Source organism: Enhydra lutris, unplaced genomic scaffold (assembly GCF_002288905.1).
Source record: "Enhydra lutris kenyoni isolate GAN:26980312 unplaced genomic scaffold, ASM228890v2 scaffoldscaffold39, whole genome shotgun sequence".
NCBI lineage: Eukaryota > Metazoa > Chordata > Mammalia > Carnivora > Mustelidae > Enhydra > Enhydra lutris.
The window spans coordinates 13,014,731-13,039,537 of NW_019154123.1; the positions used below are offsets into that span (position 1 = coordinate 13,014,731).

Genomic DNA, 24,807 nt, shown 5'->3' on the forward strand with positions numbered 1-24,807 from the left:
GTAGTTCATTTTTGCCTTTGTTTCCCTTGCCTTTGGAGACATGTCTAGCAAGAAGTTGCTGTGGCTGAGGTCACAGAGGTTGGTGCCTGTGTTCTCCTCAAAGATTTTGATGGATTCCTGTCTCATATTGAGGTCTTTCATCCACTTTGAGTCTATTTTTGTGTGTGGTGTAAGGAAATGGTCCAGTTTCATTCTTCTGCATGTGGCTTTCCAATTTTCCCAACACCATTTATTGAAGAGACTTTTTTCCACTAGACAATTCTTTCCTACTTTGTCGAAGATTAGTTGACTGTAGAGTTGAGAGTCCCATTTCTGGGTTCTCTATTGTTTTCCATTGATTTGTGTGTCTGTTTTTGTGCCAGTGCCATACTGTCTTGATGATTACAACTTTGTAATAGAGCTTGAAGTCTGTAATTGTGATGCTGCAGGTTTTGGCTTTCTTTTTCAACGTTCCTTTGGCTATTCAGGGTCTTTTCTGGTTCCATACAAATTTTAGGCTTATTTGTTCCATTTCTTTGAAAAAAGTTGCTGATAATTTGACAGTGATTGCATTGAATGTGTGGATTGCTCTAGGTAGTATTGACATTTTCACAATATTTGTTCTGCCAATCCATGAGCATGGAACATTTTTCCATTTCTTTGTGTCTTCCTCAATTTCTTTCATTAGTGTCCTATAGTTTTCTGAGTACCAAACATTTAAGAAGAATTAATACCTGTTCTTCTGAAGCTGTTTCAAAAAAACAGAAATGGAAGGAAAACTTAAAATCTTTCTATAGGCCAACATTACCTTGATCCCAAAACCAGGCAAACATGCCACTGAAAAGGAGAATTACAAACCAATATCCCTGCATCCACAAATCTATCAATGTGGTGCAACTACATAAATAGAAGAAAAGACCAGAACCATTTAATCCTCTCAATAGATGCAGAAAAAGCATTTAACCAAATACATATAGCATCCTTTCTTGATTAAAACTCTTCACAGTGTAGGGAAAAAGGGAACCTACCTCAATATCATAAAAGCCATCTATGAAAAACCCACAGCAAATATCATTCTGAGTGGGAAAAAACAGAGATTTTCCCCTAAAGTCAGGAACATGGCAGGGCTGTCCACTATCACCACTGTTGTTCAACATAGTACTAGAAGTCCTAGCCCCAGCAATCGGAAAACAAAAAGAAATAAATGGCATGTAAATCGGCAAAGAAGTTAAACTCTTAATCTTTGCATGATACTGTATGTGGAAAACCTAAACGACTTTACCCCGAAATTGCTAGAACTTACAAAGAATTCAGCAAATGGCAGGATAAAAAAAATCAGTACACAAAAATCAGTTGCATTTCTATACACTAACAATGAGACAGAAGAAAGAGAAATTAAGGATTTAAATATACTTAGGAATAAACCTAACCAAAGAGGCAAAAGGACTGTACCACTTCAAGTTTTAAAAACCAAAAGCTCCTACTCTCCCCACTTTATATTAGAGTTGCCATGTAATATATGTAATACCTTGAGTTCTTTCCCAGAAAACATTAAAATTTTTGCTTTCAGTCAGTTGTGCTTCCTTCATACTTAAAGATCTGTGTTTCTCTCTGGTATCATTTCCCTTCAGCTTGAAGAACTTCCTTTGGCATTTCCTTGGCAATTTCCAAGATTGCTGGAAATGAATTTTCTTTAGTTTTCCTTCATCTGAGAGTGTTCTTAGCTTGCCTTCATTTCTAAAGGATGTTTTCAAGTGATGCATAATTCTTGTTAGACAGGGGGTTTGGTTTTGTTTTTGTTTTTGAGTCTTCTGGCCTCCATGGTTTCTGGTGAGAAATACATAGTCTTTAAAATCTTTCTTTTACACATAACTAGTTTTTAAAGCAGTCTAAGAAAAATGATTTTTGTCTTTATTTGGGTTTTAACAGTTTGATTGTGTGTCTTGGCATGATCTTTGTGTTTATCCTACTTGTGATTCACTAAACTTCTTGAACCTGTAAATTTATGTCTTTTACCAGATTTGGGAAATTTCCAGCCATTATTTCTTCAAACATTTTTTTCTGCAACCCTTTCTTTTTTCCTTCTGGGACTCCATTGACACAAATGTTAAGACCTTTGATGTTGTCCCAGTTGGTATTGTATTAAATACAAATTTTCATACTGAGGATCTCCTGAATAAAAGCATAATTTTGTTAAAGGTGTTGAAAACTCTGTTTGATAGGTAACTAAGGGGGACAAAACATGCTTTTTAATTTAGCTGCTAAATAAAAAACAGCGTATAAATTATATAAATCACTTAATATATAAAATTATAAGAAGTCCCCATACAGACTTGATTTTGAAACATTTTTATAATTTAGTAAGATCGATCATTTTGTTTCTTGTCCCCCTAAAAAAGGTTTCTCTGTGTTGAATATTTACATTAATTTTACTGGTATCTATCAACTGCAGATAGCCATGTTTGCATATGCCCACTGTATTGGAGTTTGTGCATAGAGTTTTAGAATTGAAATAAATCTTTCTAGTAAATCTAGTGATTTACCTGGTATATTTCAAGTTCAAGAGTTTTTTTTTTTTCTTTGATAGTAGCTGTATAATCTGGTACTTGATTTTTCAGTTCTACTCTAAGTTAAAGGCTATAAAATACATAATTTTCTAATATTGCATATTCAGATCACCTTTATTAACTTGGGATATATGCTTAATTTAAAGGTCACATATCATGGCTATGGGTAGTATATGTGCATGTATTTGTGACAATCTAGATTTCTTTTTTTCAAGTTGTTGCTGTATAAAATGTTACCTTGTGCTGCAGATTAATACTGCCGTGGGGCATCTTTGGGTAGCCTTGTCTTTGTTTATAAATGGAGTGGACTATCCTGTTACTTCAAGGCACTGATTTAGTTTCAAGAAAAAGAAAAAAAAAAAAACTTGATCAAGAAGTATGAGTAGTGAAATTGATTGGTTAGATATATCTTCCTTGTTTACTAGCCATAAAGTGAAACTGTTAATAATTGGTTTAAATGTATAAATCTTTCAGTTACTTATATAGTCTTGTAGACAAGATTGTGATATTTTAATGCTCAAATGATTTGTATTATAATAGGTTCACCTTTTTTCTGTGATTCTTTCCTAAGAAATGAAAATCTCTCACTCTTCTTCCCAGACTTTGTACTTTTTAAGTGTTGCCTACTTGTAACTAACCAAAATAGAGAGCTATAAAAAATAACATTTGTGGAAAAATTTTCTAGAGTGGGACCATACTTCTCCAGTTATAGAAGGGTGAGGAAACCCTTGTTACTGGTATGATTTTTAAAGATCTGTTCTTTTCCAGAATCTAACATATGCCTGGATATTTAGAGATAAACATGTGGACATCAAGAATGATTGCTACATCACTGTTGCTGTTAACTTATTTAAACTGTAAGGAAATGAAGAGGTCCTCAGGGACCTTGATCTATGTTAGGCAAATTAGACTCTTTTCTCATTTGTAAAATGAGGTAATTGCACTTGATTTCTAAGGCTATTTCTGTCCCTAATGTATTACTTTGACAATTCTGTAAACTACTATATTTGCTTTATGAATTATATCACTTAAGCCTGGGTTATTTCACATTAATTTTGGATGGAAGCAGATTTTAGCTTAGAATCAGCCAAATGATTCCTTTTTTCTTCTGTTACCTTTTTCATGTCAGTGGATAGTACACATTGATCTGAATATTTTCTCTGGGTATCCTTCTTATTCTGATATTTCGCTGTTACCACATCAGAGGTAGTATAAAAAATCACAAAGTGGAAAAAACTTTGGCTACTTAGTGTCCATTTATTCTCCGGATTCCTCTAATGCACAGTACTCTAGTTTTGTTTGGGCATTTTACCCCCCATCTCACTGGAAAAGGACCCCTTTCCCACCTCCAGCGGTGTCATAATCAAGTGGCTGATTTAGGCATAGCAGATGACACAAGACTTGCCAATGAGAAGTGAAAGGAAGTATGTGAATGCCTTCTGGGCAGTTTCCTCACTGATTAAAAATAGACACAAGGGTGGGGGGTTGCTGGGTAGCTCAGTCAGTTAATCATCTGCCTTTGGCCCAGGTCATGATCTCAGGGTTCTGGTATCCAGTCCCTGCATGCTGCACGGGCTCCCTGCTCAACGGTTAGTGTTCTTCATCCTTTCCTCTTCCTGCCCTGCTTGTGCTTTCTCTCTCTTTCGCCCTCTCTCTCTGCCTCCCTCTCTCAAATAAATAAATAAAATCTTTTAAAAAGTAAAAAGATAAAAATAGACACAAAGGAGACTTCCAGTTTCTAGTTCCACATGTAAGAAACTTGGAAGTCACCAGTCTGGCCTAACAGGTACAAATCTGAACAGACTGAAAAATTAACAGCTTTTCCTGGGTCCATAAGGGAGAGGACCCAAGGGCAAACCATTGCTCCCAAGACTGGAAAGTCACAGATGAACGGAGAAAGCTGAGGCTTGAAGACTCGAGTGACTCATGAGCAGAAACTGCTCAGGAATCAGTGCTGGGGAAGGAAAAACTGAACTTTAGTTGACAAAATTGTTAAGAGGTTCAGTATGGATAACTCAAGAGTTAAAAACACTAGGGCACCCAGTCACAGGCTTCCAGAATATTATAAGGTTTACTCCAGGAGCTGGACTGGGTTCTCACAGTAAATATCGGAGAAGACCCCTCATGGTTCTAGCAGGGGTGGAGGGAAATTTTGAAGTACATCATAGCATCCTCCTCTACTTAACAAGGCCTCCCCTCAAGGGAAACTAGTTAACCAGGGCCTAACTGACCCAAGGGAAGACAGATACCCAATTCCAGCTCCCGCTAGCCATTTTTTCCCACCTGGAGGCAAGAGAGGGTAAACTGGGAAACACTTGTGAAGTTCACAGACCAGGAGCATAGGCTCCCTAAAAGACCTAATCAAGGAGCACTGCCTCTCCCCCACACTTTGCAACACATTAATTACTAAAGGACCTATTTACTTACAGTAGTTACTTTTATCCAATACATCATATCTAGTTATCAAGAAAAAACTGTGAGATATACCAGAAGGCAAAAGCACAATTTGAGGAGAGATGGAAATCCTAAGAAAGAACCAAAAGGAAATACTAGAGATTAAAAAAACACCATAAAAGATTTTTAAAAATGCTTTTGATGAACTTCTTAATAGGCTGGACATAGCTAAGGAAAATCTCTGAGCGAGAGGATATAGCAGTAGAATCCTTATTAAACTGAAAAAGCAAAGAGAACAAAGACTTAACAGAATATGAACTACAAAAGGTGCACATACTTGTAATAGAAATGCCAAAAGGAGAAGAAAGAGAAAGGAACAGAAGAAACATTTGAAACAATCAAGACTGAGAATTTTCCAACTGTCAAGACACTAAACCACAAATCCAGGAAGCTCAGCAAACACTAAGCAAGATAAATGTAAACAAAAACTACAACAGTAAAAAACAGGTATATCATTTTGTAAACTGCAGAAAATCAAAGATATAAAATACCTATAAAGGAGCAAAGGTATTCAGTTTCTCAGAAACCATGCAAATACGAAGAGAGTGGAGGGAAATATTTAAAAAGGCAAAGGAAAATTAAGACTTTCTCAAGCAAATAAAAATTAAAAGAATTTGTTATTGGTAGACCTGCTTTGTAAGAAATATTAAAAGAAGTTCTTAATATGGAAGGAAAATAATAGATATCAGAAATTTAGATCTACATAAGAAAGAAGGAATATGTCCCAAGTAAAATGAAAATAGTTTCTTATTTCTAGCTGATCTAATACAAAGCTTGTTTAACAATGTAGGGGCACCTGGGTGGTTCAGACAGTTAAGTGTCTGCCTTTGGCTCGAGTCATGACCCCAGGGTGCTGGGATCAACCCTGCATCAGGTTCCATTCTGGGCGCGGTTCCTGTTTCTCCCTGTAGCTCCCCCTCCTTGTGTGAGCTCTCTCTCCCTCTCTCTCTCTGTCAAATAAACAAAATATTTAAAAAAATCAAGTGTTCCATTATGTGTGCTAATGTGTGAATATATATTATGAATATATAGTATATATTTATATTAGTATTATGAATATATAGTATCTTTCATATATATGTACTTATACTTCTATGTAAATGAAATGGATGAAAGTAGTGATACAAGGGAGGGGAAGCAGAATTAGGATTAATTTGTTATTAAAAAGTTTACACTAGTTACTAAGTGGTATGTGATATTTGAAAATAGGTTTGGGTTAGTTATAAATATATACTGTAAACTCTAGGGCAACCATTAAAAATTGTTTCTAAAGTATAACCAATATGCTAAGAATAGAGAGAAGATGGATTCATACTGTATGTTCAGTTAAAGCCACAGAAGGCAGAAAAAGTGGAAGATAAAAATAGGGACAAAAAAATGAGGGAAACAAAACTGTAACAAATATAGTATATATTAACCCAGTTGTATCAATAATGCTCTAAATATACCAGTTAAAAGGCAGAGATTGTCATAGTGGATCAAGGAAAAAAAATTTTTTAAATAAAAAGAAACTTACAGAGTAAAAGTAATTGGATAATGAGAACATACCATGCTAATAACACTTATCAAAAGAGGTAGGGGTAGCTATATAAACAGATAGTACTGGAACAAGTGGATAACCACATGGAAGAATACCAATCTGTTTAGGTTAATATTCTAAATAATATATGTAATATAATATTAATATTCTAAATAATCTAAATAGATTAATATTTCACCATTCACAAATTTAACTCAAAATGGATCACAGACCTAAATGTTAGATGCAAAACTGTAAAGTTCTTGGCACATAATATCAGAGAAAACTTAGATGATCTTCTGTAATGGCAGTGTCTTTTAGAGACACACCAAAGGCATAATCAGTGAAAGAATTGATAAGCTGGGCTTCATTAAAATTAAAAAAACCTTCTGAGAAAAACAGTGTTAATAGAATGAGAAAACAAGCCCCAGAATGGGAGAATATATTTGCAAAGATCCATCTAATAAGGGGCTCTTAAAACTAAAAAATAAGACAATCGGCCTGATTTTTAAAATGACCAAAGTCCTTAACAGACACTTATCTAAAGAAGATAAAGAGATAAATAAGCATGCGAAGAGCTGCTCCACATCATCTGTCATTGGGGAAATGCAGATTAAACATGAGGGAGATGACCACTGCATACTGAATAGAATGGCCAAAATTGGGAATACTGACAGTACCATACCAGGATATAAAAAAACAGGGAACTCATTCATGCACAGCGGGTACAGCCACTCTGGAAAACAGTTTGGCAGTTTGTTAAAAAACTAAACATACTTATATAATCCAGCCATCATATTTATCCAAATATGTCAAAAACTTACCTCCATCAAAAACCTGCACACAGATGTTCATATAGCCACCTTAGTCATAATTTCAAAAACTTAGAAGCAACCAAATTGTCCTTCAGTAGGTGAGTGGATAAACATACTATGGTACACCCAGACGATGGACTATTGTTTAACACTAAAAAGAAATGAACTATCAAGCCATAAAAGGATAGAGAAACCTTAAATGAATATTGCTAAGTGAAAGAAGCCAATCCGAAAAAGCTATATACTTTATGATTCCAACTATATGACATTATGGAAAAATCGAAACTATGGAGACTAGTATAAAGATGAAGGATTGGTAGGGGGTGGAGATGAGTAAAAAACAGGATTTTTAGGGCAGTGAGAATACTCTAATGCCATAATGATAGATACGTGTCATTATATGTTTGTCCAAATCTGTAGAATTTACATCACCCAAGAGTGAAACTCAAGGTAAACTTTGGACTTTGGATGATCATAATAGTGTTGGTATAGTTTCATCACTTGTAACAAATGTATCACTCTGTTAGGGACTATTGATAATGGTGAAGGCAGGCTGTGCTTGCATGCAGGATACATATGAAAGATACGTATGCTTGGAAGTCTCTGTGCTTTGCCCTCAATTTTCCTGTGAACCTAAAACTGCTCTAAAACAATTGTCTTAACTTAAAAAATATATATATTAAAAATAGGAGTGAGCGGAAGAGATGGCTTCTTTCCTGCTACTGGCTGTTGTTTGAGGTGAACTAGCTTGAGATGAGCCTGTATTCTGTGGTTGTATAGTTGTGGTTGGCAGGTGGAATTTTTGAGAGAGAGCTAGATGATGTCTTTGAGTTGCTCAGTCAAGAAGCTTTGTCCCCATCCTATGTAAAAATAAATCATTTTTTTAAAACCATTTTTAATTGGTGTTCTTCTGCACTTAAAATCTACAAAGGATACAATTAAAGAACTAACCGTAAACATTAATTTTATGTCCTGAAAGAGAGTACTGCTTTAAAAATCTCATTAATACCGTATTGAGTTAGGAGAATAACTTTTCTCCCTCTTCTGACTCTCTTTCCCCCTTCCCTGTCTCTCATTACCTACCCCCCCACTCCTCACTTTCTCCAGCTTCCTTAGAATATGTTCATTACTGTTCATTACTGTGTCCTTTTACAAAGATGATTGAGGGGCATGTAAAATCTCTTTGACTGCTGTCATCCGAAGTGATGGTGGTTCTCAAAAACTAAACATTTCTAGTTACTTTACATTGTGAATTGTGCTTCTGTTTGACTTTAATTTTTATCTGTCTTATGAATTTTGTCCACGAGTTTGATACATTCAAGCCAGCAAATATTTATTGAGCATCCATTGTATTGTTCTGGACTTCTCAAAGTTTGGATTGCATTTGTTATAGTGAAGAGATTAGGTTTTATAATGCATCCCTTGCCACTTGGAAGATACATTATTTGAGATGAAATGTTTCAGTTTTTTAGTTTAAGCATCAAAATTAACTAATTATTTTATTTAAAATATAGCTGATTATAAGTTACTATGTATTCATTGGTGAGTTGTCTGGTAGAATTATTCTTGCTATATATTTTCAGCTTATGAGACTTAGGCAATGTCTCTAGTATTTAAATACATACAATCCTGGAGCCGGGCCACGACCAGCTGAGGCGCCATGCGCCTGAGGCTCTTGAGCCCCCTTCTGGCTGCGCCCTGTGCGGATCCCCCCAGGTCTGCAGAGGCTCCTCCCACCCCGTGCCCTGGACCTGTCGACATCTCCGGAGGGCGCCCTGCCCACTTTGCTCCTCCTCCTCCTGGCCTCGTCTGCCCCTCTCCATTTCCGGAACTTGGCAGCTCCCGTCACCCCCCAGAACCTCGCCGCCTCCTCTTAGATTTCACTGGAGGAGATAACCTACTTCGTGGAGTCTGTCTTTCCCGCAATTCAGTTATGGACCAGTGGAAACAGCAGCGTGTTCACAGTCGGACAAATGAGGTTTAGTACAGCACAGACCGATGTCTTAACCCTGGAGATGATGAAAAAAGCTAAATACGATAAAGTGGTTGACAAAAGACTTTAAAGCCTAAAAATATATCCCCTTACAGTGAAGATATACAAAAGATGTGGCATGGAAACACGAACTTAAGGAGAAAAGGGGAAAAATGTAAAATTTCCAAATGTTGAGGAAGGCCTTGTTCGTGGATTTAAAAACCTGAAGATAGTGGGAAAATAAACTGTCCCTAGAGTTTCTCTTGGGAACATACTTCATCCCATCAAGGGTCCTCTCTGGCAAGGCAGGAGAAGAAGTTGTGAAAAGGAAAGCCGGAGGCATCTGATAAGGGCTTAGTATCCAAAATACAGAGAGAACTTATACAACCCAATACCCAAAAAACAAATAATCCAAGTTAAAGATGGGTAGAAGACATGGACAGACATTTCTCTGAAGAAGATCTACAGATAACCAACAGACATATGAAAAGATGCTCAACAATACTGATCATCAGGGAAATGCAAACCAAAACTGCATGAGTTACCACCTCACACCTGTCGGAATGGCTAAAACCAACAACATGAGAAACAACAGGTGTTAAAGAGGTTGCAGAGTAAAAGGAACCCTTGTGTACTGTTGGTGGGGATGCAGACTGGTACAGCCACTGTGGTAAACAGTGTGGAGGCTCTTCAAGGAGTTAAAAATAGAGCTACCTTATGATCCAGCAATCACTTTACTGTTATTTATCCAAAGAATACAAGAATGTTAATTCAGAAGGGATACATGCCCCTCTATGTTTGTAGCAGCATTATTTATAATAGCCAAAATAGAGAAACAACCAAGTATCCATCAATTGATGAATGGATAAACAAGATGTGGTCTATGTATATATTAGAATATTATTGAGTGATAAAGCATGAAATCTTGCCACTTGCAACAGCATGGTTGGAGCTGTGGAGAGTATAATGCTGAGTGAAGTAAATCAGTTGGAGCAAGACAAATGCCATTTGATTTCACTCATATGTAGAATTTAAGAAGCAAAACAGAGGAGGAAAGGGAAAAGAGAGAAAAGTAAGTCAAGACGCAGACTCTTAACTACAGAGCACCCACAGATCGTCACCAAAGGGGAGGTGTTGGTGGGGATGGGGGAAATAGGTGATGGGGATTAAGGAGAGCACTTGTGATGAGAACTGGGTAAATAAAATAAAAAATTTAAAAAAGTGAATATATACAATCCTGGATCTCTAGCTATTGCAGCTTTTCTAAAGTGATGGAAAGAAAGATGGCATGCTTTGTTACCTAATTATTCCTTAGCCATTTCTTTTCCTTTCTGTGCAGCTGTAGAAAGGGAATAGAGAAATGCATCATTTATAGGCTAGTGATAGTTCTGTTCTGTAGAAGTATTAAGCTAGATTTCAGCTTTCTTAGGTATGTGGAAACTCAGCCTCCAGCCCAAATTGCTGAGCAGTTTACTTGTAGCAGTTTTGCTGCTCTCAAGATTCTCAAGAGAAGCCACAGCTGGTCCAGCTTTGAATAAATAGGGATTGAACTGATTGCGTACATTTAATTGAAGTCGTCAGTAGAACATTTTGATGAGGAGCATAACTTTGGAGGCAGTTTCCTCGTCTTTAAAAATAATGTTAGCCTGTACAATAATTTTGCAGAATAAAACAGCTATTTCAAGTGCTTTATGCAGTGCCTACCACAAAATAAAAATCTGTAGGGTTGCCCCTATAATATATGTATTTAATGGTAACTATTAAGGACAATATGAGAACTAAACTAATGTACTTAGTTAAAGCACTTTTTACTTCAGGTTACTTTGCTCTGCAAAATACTGATGACTTTTCATCTTATAATACGAAACCTTAAGGTTCCATAGAGGTTTTCAAAGTATTTCTTGAGAAAGAATCATAGCATACATCTTAACACTGGTTTTTAATTCATTTGTGGATAATTGTACCTAGGAATTTGGGTAAGTGTCTGTTAGAGGCAGTTCTAGAATGTGCTTTGTTCTAGGACCACAAAATCAATTATAGAAGTCTTCTACTAACTTCCAACACATTAGAATATCATGATTCATAGCAGGTTTTCTTCATTAATGTTTTATTTTGTTTAAACTTCTCTAGTGCCTGTGAGATACACCTCTTTGAGCCAGGTGCTATATGGGCATAAAATTAAGACCGTTTGCTTTCTCTAGGTATTTATTAATTATGAAGCCATGGCATAAACCTAAAATTGAGCAGTTACTAAAATGCCTACTGTATGGTACAGATGATAACGTCAGGATAGAGATATCTGAGTATACTAACATGGTCCTGGTGTAGAAGATAGAACTTGACCTGGACCATGAAGAGTAGAAGGGATTTGGGCAGGAGAAAGTCATTCTGGGCAAATGGAACAAAGGGGAAAGATGAAATGTGCATTACTAATTCTGTTAGTAGAGATTAACTGTTGTGGTTCCAGCTACAGGTTAGTGGCTTTTGAATATCAAGTTATGGCAGTAGAAGGGAAGTGATTTGTGGTGATGATAGCCATTGAAGTTGATTGAGCGGGGTAGCTACTGGTTTTAGTAAATGTGAAATTGCTTTTTAAGCTTGATCTGCTGGCAGGTAAACCAGTTAGATCTCTAATATGCTTGCAGATGAGAGAATGACGTTTGTGGGTAGTAGTGAATTTAAAAATCAAATTAATTAAAACACAATCTAATAATTTTTCCAAATCACTGTAAGTATGCAAAGCATGTACCAAAGTAAGCTAGAGTTCTCTTATTTGAAGCAGCTACAGACATCCACCAGCTCCCTGCAGAACCACATCCTCAAGGCTAAGGTTCACCGTGGAGATTCCTTGAGTGCAGTTTTGAAAACAACCAGGCATCATAACTTATTTATGAAGGGGTAAGACAAGTTTGGATCTGATAAGGCCTAGTTAAGTCCAGTGGAGCTCTGTGGACTGGAAACAGAGCATTGGAGGATAATACCCAAATACTAAATATGGGAGTTTCAGTGTGCTAGCAGTGCAAATAAAAGAGAAAGGGAAAGAATTACTGAGAAAATTATGATAAAAAATTGACAAGGAAATTGAAGCCAGGTCACAGAATGTTTTGAAGGAGAATGATTAGTTTTAAGCAGACTGTGGTTAAATGGGTAGTGGAGCATTACAAATAGAGGCTACATGGTAAATTAACAAATGGCACATACCTTGGAGCCCAACTACCTGTGCTTGAATACTGATTCTGCTGCTGCCGTATGATCTTGATTAATAAGTTCCTACAACCTTTGTGCTTTGATTTATATGTTAGATAAGGAAACACATTCAGTTCTTAAACCCTGCAGGGTAAAGGACTTAGAGCAGTCTTAGCTTAAAGTAAGCGCTACATAAGTGTTAATTGTTGTGATTGCTAGGATTACTATTCTTAAATTACAGCTCATATACAGGAACACTTTCAGTACCCTGTCAAGGGCAAAATTACAGAATTGACTTCTTGCTCTGAAAGTTCTGGTTGAATCCATGTAAGTGGATGGATTCTCACAGTTTCTAAATATTTCTCCTTGTACAAATGTTCTGTTTCACTTTCTTTCACTTTATCATTTCGAACTTTTCACCTTTCTGCTTTCCCATCCTGTATAGTTTCCTCTTATTCTAGCCTGATCTTGAAATTTGCTTTACATTAAAGCTACACGGGGCGCCTGGGTGGCTCAGTAGGGTAAGCCTCTGCCTTCGGCTCTGGTCATGATCCCAGGGTCCTGGGATGGAGCCCCACATCAGGCTCCCTGCTCAGTGGGGAGCCTGCTTCTCCCTCTCTATCTGCCTGCCTCTCTGCCTACTTCTGCCTACTTGTGATTTCTCTCTCTGTCAAATAAATAAAAAAATCTTAAAAAAAAAAAAAAGCTTCTATACAAAATATTGAGAATATACAAGTGCAGTTTTTAGTTCCTAGTTTGCTTGGGTTTTTTTTTTTGTTTTTTTGTTTTGTTTTTGTTTTTTAGGATTTTATTTATTTATCTGACAGACAGAGATCACAAGTAGGCAGAGAGAGGGGAAGGGAACCAGGCTCCCCGCTGCGCAGAGAGCTTGATGCGGAGCTCGATCCCAGGACCCTGGGATCATGACCTGAGCAGAAGGCAGAGGCTTTAACCCACTGAGCCACCCAGGCACCCCTAGTTCCTAGGTTTTACTTAAGCTACCTCCCTTGCATCTAACCCTTTTCCTGGCCTGTGCTTGGGACCCACCATGAATTCCCTTTTTTCTCACAGCCTCATTCCATACGTTACCCAACCTTGTTGGCCTGTGTTTTGTAAACTGCCTCTGGAGCTCACTGTAACACAACATATAAATCAAAATATAATTCACGATTTTTCTGAATACTTCTTTAAAAACTTTATTTTGAAGGAATTATAGATATGCCAGAAATTGCAGAAATGGTACAGAGAGATCCTTTGTTGCCATCAACTAGGTTCTTCAAATGGTGACATCATACTGTACATTACCAAAACCAGGAAACTGATATTGGCACATAAAACTAATTAAAGTGGAGACTTCTTTTGGAATTCACTAGGTTTTTTGCATTCACTCATTTGGAGGAGGATTGGATGTGGTAGTAATGTCAGTGTGAGTAATTTTTATGACATTTTGTCACATGTGTAGATTCGTGTAACTACCAACATGTTTAAGCTACAGAGCTGTTGCATCACCGTAAAGAGCTCCTTCATGTTCTAATCACTTGTGTAGCTCTTCTATGAAGTACCAGACCAGCATATGCCTGTGGCCCAACCCCCAGGTGGTTAGCAATCACTGATCTTCCTAACCTATCTAATGTATATTATCTTCTTTCAGGATAATTGCTTATAAAAATTATAGCTATTTTTTTATTTGGGGAGGGTGGGGATTTAATTTTTTTGTTGTCCTAATCATATGCACAAAATATCTTTCTGATTACTTATATAAGAACTTTAAGAAATGTGTAGTTCAAATGATCAAATGATGAAAACCATGTGATTGAATGGGTTAACCTTTGTTGTTTGAGTCCAGTATGTGTATTGAATAATTCTAGTTGAGATTTTTTTTTTTTAGGAATGCTACATTGAGATACAATAGTTTCTTTAAAAAAAAAACTGACTTGAGGGGCGCCAGGGTGGCTTAGTGGGTTAGGGCCTCTGCCTTCGGCTCGGGTCGTGATCCCGGGGTCCTGGTATCGAGCCCCGCATTGGGCGCTCTGCCCAGCGGGGGGCCTGCTTCCTCCTCTCTCTCTTTGCCTGCCTCTCTGCCTACTTGTGATCTCTTAAAAAAAAAAAAAAAAATCTTTAAAAAAAACTGACTTGATATCTAAGAAACTTTTTTTTTTTTTCCCCTAAATGGGTACCTGATACTTGTGAAATGTCTGGCTTGGTAAATTATTTTTAAGAATTTTTAATAAGTAGCTTTTCAGTTGGTTTTAATGTTATTTTTAATTTTTTCTTTTTTCTTTTACTTTTTGAAACCTGCACATGGTGATACCTCCAAACAATACCAAAGGCCACAAATAGTGAAAAATAACTCTTTCTCACACTTTAAACCCTAGTCCGCCAGTTCACCCACAGGTGATCACTGTATTAGTGTCTAGAGTATCCTTCCAAAGGATACTTATTTTACCCATATTAAGGCCTAAGTGGGTGTATTGACTGCTTTTATCATAACAGTTTTTCTGGGCCTGCATTTTTTCATTTATCACTGTGCTTTAGAGACTTTTCCATTGATAAGGAACATTGAGGTCTGCTTGTTATTTTAAATTGGGAGCATAGTGTGATACTGTGATTTATAATCCTATTTCTGGCACTTAGCTCCTAAAAACCCTTGGAATTTCCTGTGATAGAGCAATGAAAAATATCTTTTCTGTGTTAATGATGTGACTTTTAGAAAGCTTAGAATGGAGGCTAGTAGCCTGTGGAGCCAACCTTGTGATTAGAGGATGGGGACTTTTCTCTCCTACCCGCCTGCCATTACCTATAGGGAGTGGAGGAGCTGGAGATTAAGCTCATTTGCCAGTGGATGGCAATTTAATCAGTTGTGCCTATGTAATGAAACCTCCATAAAAACCCCGAAGGAGGGAGTTTGGAGAGCTTCTGAGTTGGTTAACCAGAAACACTTAATACTTACACTGTGCTGGACACCTGGTATAACCAGGATGGAAGTTCTTTGTTCAGCATCTCACTCTGTTTCTCTGACATCTGGCTGTTGCTTTGTATCTTCTAATATCCTTGTAATAAACCGGTAATGTAGTGAGAAAACTGGTTTCCTGAACCCTGTGAATACCACAGCAAGGTGGGAGCCAGGGGAACCTCTGATTAATAGCTGTTGGGGTAGAAGAAGCACAGGTGTTCACAGCCTGGACTTGCTATCGGCATTTGAAGTGGGGGCCAGGGGAAGCAGAGTTTTATAGGACTGAACCTATAGCCTGTGGGATCTAATGCTCTCCTAGTTGATAGTATCAGAATTGAGTTGAGTGGCAAGACCACCTGGTATTAGAGCACTGCCTGGATGTGCAGAGGGAAAATAACCCACACAATGGGATTGGATGTAGAATGCTTACATAGTGTCTCATGTTATGGATGTTCCTCTAGAAGTTCTCTTACCTGGTAACTTTCATAATTGGTAGTTAAGTTAAATCAGTCTAACAAAGGGAGCAATAAAAAGTGATCTTTAAGCATTTTACTGCAAAAATGTGTATTTGCCAGCCATTTGTTTTGTAATTGAGCCAAAGCTTTTTTGTTGACACCATTGTTCATTTCTATCTTCCTTGTACAGATCTACCCCCCCAGTGCATTATCTTTAACCCATTTGGGTTTCTTTAAGTGATAGGAGAATCTAGACATTGAAGAATCAAATATCTTCATTTGTTTGCTATTTGCCTTAGTGATTCAATTTTCAGCCACACCCAACTCAGTAGCCCCTTTTGTGGTAGCTTACCTTTATTGAGTCTTCATGCGATGTTCAACCTAGTGATCATAGAAACAGTTTGCTTTTTTCATTCCTGTTTTATCAGTTTAAATAATATTTAATTAAGTCACATAGTTATGATTGCAGGCACAATTTGCACAAACTGTTGTGGTAACAAACATATCCTACCCTTGATAAATAGATACCCAGTGGTGGGAACGAAAGCATAAGGGCTTACTAGTGGTACCCTAATAGTCAAAATACATGGTGTGCCAAAGCCACCTTTAGTTTTACTCAGGAAACAGAGACTATTGATTAATGAGTTGGTTAAATGAAGGTTGATCAGGAACTTCTTGTGTTTCATTTTAATCATTCCCCTTTGGTGGGCATTTAAGTTGTTTCCATTATTTTCCTTCCTACAATAATCTATCAATATACTTAATTATTTCGTTTGCATATACATTAGATTATCTTTATCTTAAAAAGATTCCTTGAAATAAAATTAGTACATACAAGGGGATAGTCATTTTTTTATTTTAATAAATTTTTCTGAAGAGACCTTAAATATTTTATTGTGTAATTTTCAGTATTTAATTGTAGTAAATTAAATATATTCATAAATTTATTTCTTTTAAAATTAACCAAAGTGTTCTTTTTTTCCTTCAGTTTGATTTGTAGAGAGGAAAACTATGCTCATGAGTCATAAAATACATGAGTAGTATTCAAGGCATTGAGTCATAGAATTGCAGACATCTCTTACACGTAAATGACTCACTTTGTGTGTGCACTGTGTGTGTGGTTTATCCTTTGTAATAGATATGTTTCTCAATTTTTTTTTTAATTTATTTATTTGACAGACAGAGTTCACAAGTAGACAGAGAGGCAGGCAGAGAGAGAGAGGGAAGCAGGCTCCCTGCTGAGCAGAGAGCCCGATGTGGGACTCGATCCCAGGACCCTGAGATCATGACCTGAGCCGAAGGCAGCGGCTTAACCCACTGAGCCACCCAGGCGCCCTGTTTCTCAATTTTTTAAGTCTGATCATACTTAAACATTCTAGAGTTTGCTGTCTTAATGATTAACACTGAAAAGCCTTAAACCAAGGATCTTTTATTAAAATGACTAAATTAGGGTTCAGCTTTGAATAAAGCCTGAGATTTTGATGGTTCTATGTTAGCTTTTTCAACAACTATTCAGTGATTTTTGTGCAAAGCATTCTGTTTGCTGAGGTATATATTGGAATAAAAAAACATGCTCTTATGGAAATTAATTGCGGTTAGAGAGACGAGCTCTTAGCTTATTAAATAACATTGATAGTCACTATGCCAACCTCCTTTTATTGAAGTACCTATTACTATTATAAGGACAAAAACAATGTTACAAATATATTAAAATTATATAAAGAAGCCAGTGAAGAGCCAGTGATAATTGTTTTACACACATATTTATAATACCTTTATATGCTACTGTTAAACCTTTTTTGGATTGCCTATTAATATTTTTTTTAACCCCTCTTTTGACTAGCAGCTTTTTTCCCCTAATTTATTCTCAATTGTCTGACTGTTCTTTCTTAGAGTAAGTGGGGTATTACCAAACTAGAAAATTATTATGATGTGAAATAAACTTACTCATTTTCTTAAATCCTGAAAGCTAATATGGTAAAATAGCCCCCAGTACAATACCTATTTAAATGAGAAATTTAGGGATGCCTGGGTGGGTCAGTCTGTTAAGCATCTGCCTTCAGCTCAGGTCATCATCCCAGGGTTCTGGGATCAAGTCCCATATCAGACTCCTTGCTCAGCAGGGAAATGCTTCTCTGCCTCCCTCTCGCTCTGCTCTCTCTCTCTCTCTGGGCTCTCACACACAAATATATTTTAAAAAGAGAAATTTATTTCTCCTAGTTGTTATAGGAGTTAGTGGTTCAGGTTTGTGGAGCAAGTCTGTTCTATAAGATCATTCAAAATCATGACCATCTTCCAGGATATTGGCCTACCTCTGTAGGGTTAAAAGCTGGCTCAGTTTCACATCTGTCTTCCAGCCTGTGGGAAGTGGAAAGTATTAATCCAGATGTAAGGTGACTGTCTTTTAAGTTGAGGATGACCTGAAAGTTGTGTCTTTACTTCCAGTTCACATACCACACTGGTCCACATTAAGTAACAAAATTTAAAGGCAGACTTAGGAGTATATTCTCTCACTGCATGGGTAAATTACCAGCTGCAACTTTATTCCTATGGACAAACGGAAAATAAATAATGGAAAACAATTAACAGTCTATCTCAGATCCTCTATCCAAAAAATGGGTGTAAATTTCAACATAAGTACAAATAAATAGCTTTCTCAGAAACAATACTTTTGGGGCTCTGGGTTGGTTCATTCGGCTCAGGTCATGATCCCAGGCTCCTGGGATTGAACCCATATTGGGCTTCCTGCTCGGTGGAGAGACAGCTTCTCCCTCTCCCCTGGTGTTTGCTCTTTCTCTCATTCTCTTTCTCTCTCTCTCTCTCAAATAAATAAATTAAATCTTTAAGAAAAGAAAAAGAAACATTTTTGTAACTTTACATGAGGTGTAAATATGAATTAAAAATCCCTGAATGTGATTCTGCCTCAAAATCTTGCTTCTCAAACTGGATATCATTGGTGTTTGTGGGGGAGGGGAAAGGAGGTACATCAAGCCTTGCATTGGGTGTATCTTTCTTGAAGGAAGATTTGAAAGAGTATTTTTTTTTAATTGAAGTATAATTAAATACATTATTATTATATTAGTTTCAGGTGTTCAGTGTAATGATTGAAAAGTTTTATACATTTCTCAGTGCTTGTCGAGATAGGTGTACTCTGAAACTCCTTTATTTATTTTACCCATTCCCTCAACCCATCTCCCCTCTGGCAACCACCAATTTATTCTCTGTATTTTAGAGTGGGTTTTGTTTTTGTTCTTGTTTTGGGGGTTTTTTTTTGTCTTTTTCTTTTTCATTTGTTTTGTTTCATAAATTCGTCATAAATTCATATGGTATTTGTCTTTCTCCGAATGACTTATTTCACTTAGGTACCCCTTAGGTCCATCCATGTTGTTGCAAATGGCAAGATTTTGTTCTTTTTTATGGCTAAATAATAGTCCATTGTGTATGTATACACATCTTCTTTATCCAGTTGTCTGTGGGTGGACATTTGAGCTGCTTTCATAGTTTAGCTATTATATGCAATGCTACAATAAACATAGGGGTGCACGTGTATCCCTTCGAATTAGTGTTTTTGTTTCCTTTGGGTAAAGCCAGTTGTGGAATTACTGGGTCCTATGGTAATTCTATTTTTAATTTTTCGAGGAAGCTTCACAGTGTTTTGCACAGTGACTACGCTGCATGCCCACCAACAGTGCACAGGATTCCTTTCTCTCCACATCCTTGCCAACTCTTGTTATTTCTTGTCCTTTTGACTTTAGCCATTCTGACAGGTGTAAAATGATATCTCATTATGGTTTTAATTTGATTTCCTGATGATGAGTGATGGCAGTTAGTTTAATGTGTCTGTTGACTATATGTATGTCTTCGGAAAAATGTCTCTTCAGGTTCTCTGCCCATTTTTTAATTGGATTGCTTGTTTTTTTGGTCTTGAGTCATTTAGATTCTTGATGTATTTTGGGTATTAACCTCTTGTGGGATTTATCATTTGCAACTATCTCTTCCCATTCAGTAGACTGCCTTTTTGTTTTGTTGATGGTTTCTTTCACTGGCCAAAATAGAAGACTGTGTATTTTTTATATTTCCAAAGATAGGAATATATTTTAAAGCCACAAATAAAATTGGCAGGAATTTTAAGAAATCCTTAAGGTTATTTTAAGGGATAGCTTCAAATCCCCAGAGAAAAATTTTGGGGTACCTGTGGAAACATTTTTTGATACTCAAACCTTTTGTTAAGATTTGTTTTATTTAGTTAGGTCAACAGTTCCAAACTGTGTAAAACTGTGGAAGTATATTGAGGGGAAAAATAGGATGGAATAAAGGAAATTTGCTTATGTATATCAGCAGCATAGACATTTTTATTCAAAGAAAGCCTAAGAAGCTATTTTTCTGTCACCTTAGATTTTATTTTTGCTCTTCTTAATAAAGCCGTTCCTTTAAGACCAAAAAAAAATTTTTTTTTTTTTTTGGCCTTTCTTCTTCTAGCACAGAAAAAAATCTGTTAATGGGTTGCTTAGACTAGGGTTATGGAACCAGTAAGTTGGTAGTTAATGGTTTTCCTTCATTTAAAGTATACTGAAATTGATTTTATATTAAAACTTACATTCCACCTTTCCTCTTCTTATAGGACAATGAAAAGAGAACTCCACTGCACGCTGCTGCCTATCTTGGAGATGCAGAAATCATCGAACTGCTTATTTTATCTGGTATGATAAAGCTCTGGTTAATAAGAGCACATCATGCATATTTTTGTCAAATTAATATTTATGAAACCTGGTTGACCATTTCTGTATATTTGTTTCAAAGTGCCAGATACTGTTCTCGTGCTTCGAGTATGTCGAAGAGCAAAACAAAGATGACTGCCCTTGGGGGGTATATACTCCAATAAGGAAAACAGGCTGTAAATACAAGTAAATATTAGAGCATATTAGAAGATGATTAAGTGCTATAGAAAAATGAAAAAGTAGGTCAGGATAATAGAGTGAGATGAACAATATCTAGGCTCAGGCATTATATAGAATATTCATAGTAGGCCTGATTAACCACAGAGTGACTGGGAGACAATTGCAGTTCTGCTAGAAGGAGGTGATGTGGCTTGGACCAAGTGCAGGAGTGGAGGGAGTGAGGAATGGGGTGATTGGGATATATTTTGAAAGCGATGCCAGCAAGGTGTCTGTCTTTAAATAGCTTTTATCTGACTCTTTTTGAGGGCCTGTAAAATAGAAACCTGTACTTTATCTTTTAATTTCTCCTAAACTGTTTAAGACTTTGCAGTATGCAGTAATGGTGGAACTGTTTTTTACGGAATAGCTCCTATTGTGATCAGACTGCCTGCAGTCATACAGAGCTTAGAAATATTTTTGTTGTCGCCAGATTATTATATTTATTGGAAAAGGATGCACATTTTTGTATTGTGTTTATGTTGCCAGATTATAGATTGACACATAATGCAATTGGAGAAATAGTATCATTCATTTCATATTTGGGAGTAGGAGCACTGAGAGAATTTTTGAATGAAGATCTCATTCGGTAGCCTAAATAGAGGGGTGCCTGGGTAGCTCGGTCACTTATGCGTCTTACTCTTGATTTAGGCTCAGTTCTGATCTCAGGGTCATGAGATTGAACCTGCATCAGGCACCGTGCTAGACATGGAACCTGCTTGAGCTTCTCTCTCTCCCTCTGCTTGTGCTCTCTTCTGCTCTCTCTAAAAAAGAAAACCTAAACAGAATTTTGTCATTTCATAAATAAATAAAAATTTTAAAATCTGGGTTTTATAACAGATTGCATGATCATATAGAATTAAGTATAGCTGAATATTGACCCAGCTGGTACTTTTTTTTGTTGAACTGTTAGTTTCAGGGGTACAATATATACATTACTTAGTGCTCCCCAGCTGATATTCTTCTGTTAGTTTCTTCATGAGTAACTTCATCATAGAAGCACTTTCTTGAAAGTATCTATTCCTCTACGGATGCTAGCTCACTAGTTAGCAGCTTAAATTTACTAGAAATGAGAACTGAGGAGGTACAAGAAAAAAATCATATTTCCTCTTGATTGAGGCTTCTATTATAATAATATGAATTGATGGGATATAGGTTTATATATGCAGTTTTCTTTACAAACATTGTCTAAGAAACAGTTTCTTTTTTCTTTAAGACATAGCTATGTTAGAAACAGTACATTCTAGTTAGTTTAATGTCTTGGACTTTGGGTAAGAACTCTACTTCATTTTTTATTTTAACACATGTGGATTTCTGTTCATTTACTTCCATTTTAACATAAAGATTTTATGACTTAAAGTGGAGGGATCTTCTTCCCATTTTCAGTTTATAATCTAGGAGAAACTTCAGATGTTCCATTTGACTCACTACCTGGCTTTTAAAGTGAATTTTTGCATCAGGGATTTTGAGCTACTTACAGAAGGCTGACTTCTTCATATTTGTAAGTACAGTAGTCAGATGAGCTTTATGAATATAGTAATATCAGATACCAGCTTTGAAATAAGCATTTGAGAGAATGCCTAATTTCTTTTGAATAATTCAAAGAGAAATAATGTATAAAATTAACCACTATATATGTATAAATGCTATTTCAACTTGTCTTGGAAAACTACTTTTAGTATTACATTGTGTTTTACCAGTTTCATGAGGTAATAGCTCATGTAGTGTTTTGGGCTGGAAAAATAAAGTCACTAATTAATTTAAGTTTTCAGAATAAAACTAAGTTTTTACATTGGTCTCATACTGTATTTTCCTTGTCCAAATTTCTTTTGACTTCAATTTCTACTACTCTCCCTTTTGCACATTCTACTCTAATGGCACTGGCTTACCATCTCTGGGTATTTGAAATGTTCCTTCTTTAGCCTCAAATTCTCTTTTCTCAGGTAACCACATGACTTGTTCCTTTACTTGCCTTTTTTATGTCCTTCCTGAAATGTTACCTCTGGGATGAAGTTGTCCCTGATCACTGCCACCACTGTCACCATCCTTTTCCTCTCCATGTTATCTATTTTTTTCTAGTACTTATTATTATCTGATATCCTTCTAAAATTTTACTTAGTCATTTCCTATCATTCTCTCCTTACTAGAATGTAAACTCCCATGGTGGGGTGGGGAGGGGAGGGGCAAAAGGTGAGGGAGAGAGAGAATCTTAAGCAGGCTCCTCACCCAGCACAAGGGGTGGGTGGGTTGTGGGGCCAGGACACTCCATCTCATGACCCTGAGGTCATGACCTGAGCCAAAATCGAGAGTCAGGTGCTTAACTGACAGAGCCACTCAGACTCCCCAGTAATATAAGTTTAGGCTTTACATTTTGATCTCAGTTTCCCAAGTCTTTAGTTGAAGTGAGAATGGGAGAGGTGGAAATGTGGGAATGTGGGGTTACAAGGTTCAGGTAAGTAAAAAGGAAAGAAAACAAATGATTTGTTTTTCTTCAGACTGCCACCTAGGCTCTAAGAAAAAATAAATAAATAAAAACTTACTTGGATCTGGAATGAAATCTAAGGCCAAGTATCTACTAAACCAGAACCTTCATTTTCAACTTACAGATGAAAAATAAATAAATAAACCAGTCTATATGTTGCCATGAGAGGCACTGCAGATAGTGTCCAGACAGATTTAGGTACAAATCTTGGTCCCACCTAGTAGCACCTCTGTGATCTTTGAGAAGTTATTTAATCTCTCAGGCTCAACTTCCTTTTCCAAAAAGTGGAAATAATACAGATTTTATAGGTTTAAAGCAAATGAGATGTTGCAGTTAAGATACCTAGAAAAGCCGCTGGTACATCATAGATACTCAAAATTTGGTTATTAATATATTTTTTTAAGCAGCCCTTCTTTCTTTACTCAACTTTTTTTTGGTCCTGCCAAATAAGTAAATTCCTGGTGTCAGGAATTACATTTTTTTAGTGATTTTTAGATATAGTCTCTTAAAAATTCTCTCTTCCCCATTGTGAAATCCAGTCACAATCTGAAATGATAAACTGGAAAGAGTTATTTAAGTGAGGGAAGTACGGATAGGAGTTTATTTCCACAGTCCAGAGAGACCATGAAACAAAATAGACTCTGTATAGAATATTCTTACTCAACAAATTCTAGAATTTAAAAAAAAAAGCCTTTAAAACTATAGGTAAGTACATAAGTGTCTTACTGAACACAGCCCCAGTAGCTCAGCAAATAATGAGTGAAAAGGCTCTTATAATTTGTAGAAAATAGAGCTCTAACAAGTCAGAAGATTAGGGAGTAATTAGAAATGTGTTCCTAACTTTTAAAGTTCATGCTGTATAGACTGACTGTCATGACCTTCTATAAAAATACCTTTTTACATAGTTGAAGACTGAAATCTGAGTCAGAAGGAATTTTAGTTTGATGGGTTTTAACATTTGCCATAATTTTATGTATTTGAAGGTTCATACTGATATGTATAAAATTAATAATTTTTAAAATAATTATTCTTTCATGTTATATCAATTTAAAATTCCCATTAACTCTTTGACAGTTGATTAGAATAGTTTTACGGAGGGGCGCCTGGGTGGCTCAGTGGGTTGGGCCGCTGCCTTTGGCTCGGGTCATGATCTCAGGGTCCTGGGATCGAGCCCCGCATCGGGCTCTCTGCTCAGCAGGGAGCCTGCTTCCTCCTCTCTCTGCCTGCCTCTCTGCCTGCTTGTGATCTCTCTGTCAAATAAATAAATAAAATCTTTAAAAAAAAAAAAAAAAGAATAGTTTTATGGAGGATGTAGTAGATAACTTAGAAATCAAAACGTATAAGCTAGCTACTGAATTCTAAGTATTAACAAATAGATTTCCAGAATAACAAGCTAATAAAAACCTAATTATATTCAAAGAATTTTCAGATAGTAAATAAATAAGACATTGGGCTTAAAGTACACATAGAGCAGGTAGATTTAGCAGGTGT

General features: G+C 36.5%; 1 protein-coding gene across 2 annotated transcripts in view; it reads left to right on the forward strand.

Annotated features, from left to right (window-relative positions):
- Positions 1-24,807, forward strand: part of LOC111155016 (ankyrin repeat domain 28) — a 123,643-nt gene that overhangs the window by 20,805 nt on the left and 78,031 nt on the right. For both annotated transcript variants that reach the window (XM_022515010.1, XM_022515011.1), the window contains exon 3: positions 20,522-20,600. In XM_022515010.1, coding sequence (XP_022370718.1) covers positions 20,522-20,600 — 79 coding nt within the window. The remainder of the gene's footprint in view (positions 1-20,521; positions 20,601-24,807) is intronic.